Here is a 7,285-nt window from a genome sequence, read left to right as displayed (position 1 = left end):
ACCCCCCCCCCCCCCCTCCCTCTCACACACACTCGTGCTTACTGTTCGAGAAGGACGTGCTTGAGAGTGATTTTGAAATGGTTTAAATGACTTGTCATGTTCTCCCCTCCCCACACACACACCACATACTCGTGATTACTCTTCGAGAAGGACGTGCTTAAGAGTGATTTTGAAATAGCTTAAATCACTTGTCACGTTCCCCCTCCCCACACGCACACCACACACTCGTGCTTACTCTTCTAGAAGAACATGCTTAAGAGTGATTTTGAAATGGTTCTGTCATGTTCCCCCTCCCCACACACTCGTGCTTACTCTTCCACAAGGACTCTGAGTGATTTTGAAATGGTTTAAATCACTTGTCATGTTCCCCTCCCACGCACCACACTCGTGCTTGCTCTTCTAGAAGTACGCTCTTGAGAGTGATTTTGAAATGGTTTAAATCACTTGTCATGCATTTAATTACTTCAGAACATGCTTTTAATCATTCAAAATCAATTTCGTGTAACATGCCGTAAAATGTATATACAGGTTGCTGACTATGGACTCGTTGGCGATCTTTTCGAGATTATACCAGAGTTGCTCGAAAAGCTACCCGAAAGTAAGTAACTTTATCACTGGCTGAATAGTGTTGGAAGGCGTTCAAAGGGGGAAAAAGGATATCCCATTGTCTGAATCTTTGGTCATTTATACATACAAAAAGGATGTCAAGTCACGAAGGGTTGGTAATAGACCTGAAATCAATAAAATGGATGGTTTCCTCCCCACAAAATCGCAATATATGCTTTTTTTTTTAATTTTTTTTAATTACAAAAATTAACGGTTGAACTTTAAAAACGTCTAATAAATTTGAATCTTAAAATTTTTTAGATATGAAAAGGAAATTATCAATTAATTCTTTTTTTTAAAAAAATTGAATACTAGGACGGCTAGTTATAAAGTCGAAATTTTAAGGATCGGTTTGATATAAATTTTAAAGTTTAGGAATTTATTAAACCTAAAATAAAAAATTTGAGGACGAATTAGACAGAATGTTATATTAACTTTATTTCTAAAAAAATTAAATTGATAAACACTGATTATACTCATATTTTAATTTTAATTTTTTTATTTTGTAAAATATATATTTGAAATATTTTCTCAATTAAAAAAAATATATAAAAAATATATTTTGAAATGGTCCCTTAATGAAAATAAAAAAATAAAAAAATAAAAAAATTCATAACACTCATGAATATATAAATAAACAATTTCCATATATACAAATTTTTTAATTTTAATCTAATTTTCTTATATTAAAATGACGAGTTAGTTGGGAGACTCCTTTCCAATATATTCTTCCCAAATAAATTAAAATAATTATTCAAATTCTTCCCCTTAAAATAATAAATAAATAAATAAATAATTTGAATTTGATGATGTCAAATTATTGTTTATAGTTTACCTTTAGTTTGGAAGTCCCCTCACCCAAAATTCAATTTTTAAAAATTTAATGTCAATGATTTTTAAGAACTTTAATTAATTATCTAAATAATATATTCAATTTCTCTTTAATTATTTAAAATCCCACTAGCAATATTCTACCAATTCCTCCACATCTTAATGGGAGGAATATTATTTATTTAAAGTTGGATAATGTATAAATTAATAATCATTTTTTCCCAATAAAATAATGTTAATTATATTTTAATAAAAATAGTATACATTTTGATCGTATGCTGTAAGTAGTTGTTGCTGTCTTTTTGTTTGCATCACACGTAACACCAATTTTAATATTTCAAACCTATTTTTTGAAATCTTTCTGCCCCTGTTTTCTAAAACTTTCTTCTTGAACTGGGACTAGAGGCTCGAGCATACGTAGCTTGGCAGTAGGCGACGCAAGAACGGATTGACTTAACTCACTTCTTGCTGGGAAATGAGTTGTCGCACAATCACATATAACACCAATTTCAATCTTTCAAAACTCTCATTTGAAATCTCTCTGTCCCCGTTTTCTAAAACTTTCTTCTTAAACCGGAGCTAGAGGCTCGAGCATACGTCGCTTGACCGTAGGCAACGCAAGAATGGATTGGCTTTTTTGCTGGGAAGTGAGTGTTGCACAATCGCATATAACACCAATTTCAATCTTTCAAAACTCTCGTTTGAAATCTATCTGCCCCCGTTTTCTAAAACTTTCTTCTTGAACCGGGACCAGAGGCTCGAGCATACGTCGCTTAGCCGTAGGCAATGCAAGAATGGATTGGCTTAACTCACGTCTTGCTCGGAAGTGAGTGTCATGCAATCACAAGTCCGCTGCCATCAAAAGTGCGATTGTGATAAGTGTTTCTGTACTTTTTAACTTTATCGTTTTAATCTTTATACTTTTAAAACGTTACAATTTTGATCCTTATTTAAAAGATTCAGTGAATGAAGGGTCGTGCTACATTTTCAAAAGCGGATTGTTGGAGGGTTTTCGAGGAACCCCACGTCTCATTAGACTAGCGGATAGAAGCGAGTCTTCTTCAACCCTACAAGTACTGTTCTACACGTTTCGAAATAAACAAGACAAAAATGAAGTAAATTTCTTTCGAGTTTCACCTTCACCCCATGGCTAATATAGTCGTTTCAAAAACTACACAACAGTTTCGAGCTTTGCCCACTTCATTTCGACCCATTATATATCACCGTTAGTTTCACAATTTTTAACCGCATCTTTTAAGAAGAGATTTTCACACCCTTATAATGAATGTTTCGTTCCCCTCTTCAACCGAGGTAGGTTCTCACAATCCACCCCCGTAAGGGCCTAACGTCTTCACCGACCCACCGTTCAGTACCTTTTCAGATACCATTTATAACACCGAAAGTCGGCTATGCCTTCATTTGCTTGCAATAATATTACACATTTTATACAAACACATTATATATATATATATATATATATATATATAGATATAGATATATATATAGAGAGAGAGGAATTATTGATCCATATAATTAAGTATCATAGAAAAAGGTACTAAGCAAAGCCCTCTTTTCTTCAATTCTGTGTACTCACTGCCAATTCCAATTAAATCACCTATTTCTCTTCTCTCATGTACCTGCCCACAAAAAATGTTTTTTTATTCATAATAAATAATAATAATAATAATAATAATAATAATAATTAAAATTAAAAATTAAAAACCCTAATGAAAAAGTTTGAACCTTTTAAGGTAAAGTTCTCTCCTTTCCACTTCTATGTGTATTTACCTGAGGAGTTATCAGTTTCCCTTTGTGCCTCGGGTTTTTACTGAAGTAGTTCGAATCACAGACCTGCACGTTTTTCATGTTCAAGAAAACCCGTCACAAAAAACCCGTCACAAAAAACCCGTCACGAGATCGTTAAACTATCACTGAACTCAAAAGTTTATGTAAGACTGAATCGGGATGTTAATATTCTTCTTAGTTTAAGAGTTTGACTCAAAATGGACGAGAAATAATATTGTAGAAGTTCGAATGTGAAATCATGAAGTGTTGTTTGCTTAGAATGTCTAGAGCTGTGTAACGATTGATTTCCATATGTGTAAGGAGGAATTTCGGCTTGGCTTGTGAAAACACTGACAAGAGTGAAAGAGTTCTTCCTAATCTTAATAGTCAAAGCCTACCAACTCCCTCCTTGAACTCGAAGGATTAAACCCGAATGCTTCGTTCACTCTGTTCTCAATTGTTTCTATTGCTTTTGAAAGTCTTTATCTATCTCGAGAGATGCAAATTGTGATGTCCCACATTGGTTGGGGAGGAGAACAAAACACGCTTTATAAAGGTGTGGAAACCTTCCCCTAACAGACGCGTTTTAAAGCCGAGAGGGGAAGCTCGTAAGGGAAAGCTCAAAGAGGACAATATCTGCTACTGTTCTCAACTGTTCCTATCGCTTTTGAAAGTCCTTATCCATCCTGAGAGATGCAAATTGTGATGTCCCACATTGGTTGAGGAGGAGAACAAAACACCCTTTATAAGGGTGTGGAAACCTTTTCCTAACAGACGCGTTTTAAAGCCTTGATGGAAAGCTCATAAGAGAAAGCTCAAAGAGGACAATATCTACTAGTGGTGGGCTTGAGCCGTTACACAAATGATGAAAATATAAAGCTAGAGAAGGTATAGGATAGTGACACACACCTTGGGACTATTAACCGGAGAGCTAGCGGTGTCCTCCAAAGCTTCATCATCAACGAACACCTCATAGATCATCTTCCTCTTCTTGAAAAAGTTGATATGATCCTTGCAGCTAAACCCGGGATCCATGGCGGCTCCGTCGTGGTTTTCGAGTAGTTTGTGGTCCACGACGGAGGAAGCAGCGTCGGCGATAGGGTAGCTTTGATCGGGAGAGAGAGGAAAAGAAGAGAAGGAGGTGGGTGGTTGATTAGTAGGGTGGTGGTTGTTGAGGAAATCTTCAAAGTAGATGGTCCAACCACTCTCCTCCGACGACTGATCGCCGCCGTGGCAGACGGAAGTATGGGCGGAGCTTTCTTTGGCCATATTATGAAAGATAATAGAGAGAGAGATGGAAAATGGTGTTTTGAAAGGGGAAGAAAGGGAAGTATAAATAATAGTGTAAAGTTCCAAACTTGCATTTGTGGCCCCTTGCTTTGTTTATTCTTGCAATTGAGAGAGAGAAAAGAGTGACGAGATAAGCAAAAACCGAACCGAACTAAACCGATTGAGCCACATAAACTGAGCTGAACTGAACCAACTGAACCACACTGTTTGTCTCGACTTGTTTGAATATTTGGCGTTTTGCTCGAAAATGTATATCTTAACTGTTTGAGTTGTGCACAGGTTGATGACATATAAATCAGGGATTGAATAGGTCAACGTTTTGTTTAACGAAAAAGATGATAGGTCAACGCCTCGTGTCTACCCTCTTGGGTAGCCCCCACCAAATCCACCTCCTTTTGAAGCTCAGTGTTCTTACTGACACACCACCTCGTGTCTACCCTTTTGAAGTTGTATCACAATCCACCCCTTCGAGCCCAGTGTCCTTATTGGCACACCGCCTCGTGTCTACCCCATTGGGTAGCCTCCACCAAGTCCACCTCCCTTCGAAGCCCAACATGCTTACTGGCAAACCGCCTCATGTCTACCTTCCTTCGAGAAACAATCTCCTCGTTGGAGGATTGTCCGGTGTCTGGTTCTAATACCATTTGTAACACTTTGGGCCCACCGCTAACAGATATTGTCCTTTCTGGGCTCACCCTTGTGTTTCGTTCTTCTCCCCCAACAAACAACGTGGGACTCTCATAATTTAAGAAATTAAATATGATTTTTTTTTTGTGACCATTTTCATACGAAGGACCAAATTTTAAGATAATAAAAATAATTTTAAGATTTTTTTTGAAAATTATTCAAAATATTTAGAAATTTTTTAGATATTTAGCCTACAAAAAAGAAAAAAAAATCATTAATAAAATTCAATTTATTACTACAATAAATAAACAAAAGAAATGAAATAATTTTCTCTTGGAATCATCACAAAAATGGATAATTCAATAATTATAAAAAAAAAAAAAAAGACATTTAAATGCTAAAATATGCGTGTAGATTATATTATTATTTAATTTAAAAATTATCAACCCAAAATAAGTAGAAAATTAATATTATATTATTAAATTCTGAAAATATAGCATTTTAAAAAATTTAAGAATATTTAATAACCGATACGCAGACATTCTCGCATGGAAGGCATATCGGGGAAGGAGCAAACAGACTGATAGGTGCAGGAGTTCAGTTCACTCTCTCTTATTGGAGGGTCCCATTGGCGTGCATCCAGTAGGAATTGAACCTACGAATTCGCCAATTATGAGTTGGGCGGACGCAGCATGCTACTCTTTCCACTACTATGTGACTAGCAAATTCGCTGCGCTCCTAACGTTGCACTCCTAACCGGCTAGTTTCTCACCCTCGAGTACAGAGCTCTTTCCTTTCGGATCTTGATATTTAAAATTTATAATATTTAAATTTAAAAATAATTTTAATAAAGAATAATCCGAGAACCCAATTCAACCAAACTCGAAAATAGAGGATTGAGTTATTCCGATCATCAATAACTCATCTGTTATACTCTCTAAATTTATTATCGAAGAAACTTAATTTTGTAATTAAAAAATAAATTAAATATTAAATTAGCATTTAGTATATTTTTTTTGAAGGGAATATTTGAAGGAATCTATTATTATCCTATTGACTTCAATTATAATAATATAAATAAATAAATAAATAAATAGAAGCTTAAATCAAATTTATATTTTAGAATACGTGATTTAATTTTTTTAAAAATTAATTACTTTTATAATTCTTAATCATAATCGTGTGTCATTGTCAGTAATAAAAATATTAATATTTTTTCTCTAAATCCAAAATTTTGAATGTTATTTGAAATCAATTTATTTATTATTTTATTTGTACTGAAAGAAATTAAAAAGATTAAATAGGAGCTGTGATTAATTATTCGCTCAATTAATAAAAATAATCATAAATTTCAAAACTTTGTTTAAAAAATACCCCATCGTCTCACTGACCCGACCTTGACGCCTGTTATTTTGAGATCATATCTAGTATTTAGAGTTTGCCTCGATTTGGTATCGCTCTCGCCGCCCGCACTGAAACAGTGCTTTACCCCTAGATGTCCAATTCTGCTGCTGCCTTAACACATCTCGAGGAGAATCAGTTAGCTCTGGGTTCAAATGGCATTTCACCCCTAACCACAACCGCTGATTCTTCAACATCAGTTGATTCTGATCTCCACTTGGTTTCACCCAAGCTTTTTCCTGGTCATGGATAGATCACCTAGGTTCGGGTCCATAAGCAGTGACAATTGCCCCATGAAGACTCGCTTTCACTCTGACAACTTTCAAAAGTTTGATTAATACCCTTTAAATTTTTTATTTTTATTTTTGAAAAAATACATTTATCGTGAGTAATGTTTAAAACAAAAGTTTTAAAAAATTCTTACCATATATATATATGGACAAAAACAGTCTATCCACACCTCATAGATTATCTACAAATATTTTAATATTATTCTAGAAAGTTCATGAGTATTTTTTAAACGTTGTACTAAACGTAAATGTGTATATATATATATATATATATATATATTTTTTTTTTTTTGAAGTTTTTAAAAAGTTTAAGAATATTAATTAAAAATTTTAAATTGACTATATTTTTGAAACAAAATATTAATTAAAGGTATTTTTTTTAAGACAAAATACAAAATATATATATATATATATATATATATATATATATATATATATATATATATATATATTTT

At 33.9% G+C, this 7,285-nt stretch overlaps 2 protein-coding genes across 3 annotated transcripts in view; one reads left to right on the top strand and one right to left on the bottom strand.

The window, feature by feature from the left end:
- LOC111443645 (electron transfer flavoprotein subunit alpha, mitochondrial) overlaps positions 1–769 on the top strand; it is a 4,739-nt gene extending 3,970 nt beyond the window's left edge. The window contains exon 8 of the mRNA XM_023081551.1: positions 529–769. Coding sequence (XP_022937319.1) covers positions 529–606 — 78 coding nt within the window. The 3' untranslated portion in view covers positions 607–769. The remainder of the gene's footprint in view (positions 1–528) is intronic.
- Positions 770–2,801: 2,032 nt separating this feature from the next.
- Positions 2,802–4,512, bottom strand: LOC111443646 (vascular-related unknown protein 4-like). Of its 2 annotated transcripts, none has more exons than XM_023081552.1 (3): positions 4,132–4,512; positions 3,226–3,288; positions 2,802–3,074 (listed from the first exon to the last, which is right to left on the bottom strand). In XM_023081552.1, exons 1-3 carry the CDS (start codon positions 4,489–4,491, stop codon positions 2,955–2,957), a joined length of 543 nt encoding a protein of 180 aa, XP_022937320.1. In that variant the 5' UTR covers positions 4,492–4,512; the 3' UTR covers positions 2,802–2,954. The 2 variants fall into 2 exon arrangements, with proteins under 2 accessions (XP_022937320.1, XP_022937321.1); XM_023081553.1 differs by having other exon boundaries at positions 2,802–3,070.
- Positions 4,513–7,285: the final 2,773 nt, after the last annotated feature.

Source organism: Cucurbita moschata, unplaced genomic scaffold (genome assembly GCF_002738365.1).
Source record: "Cucurbita moschata cultivar Rifu unplaced genomic scaffold, Cmos_1.0 Cmo_Scf00005, whole genome shotgun sequence".
Taxonomy (NCBI): Eukaryota; Viridiplantae; Streptophyta; class Magnoliopsida; order Cucurbitales; family Cucurbitaceae; genus Cucurbita; species Cucurbita moschata.
This window is presented reverse-complemented; position numbering and strand designations above follow the sequence as displayed.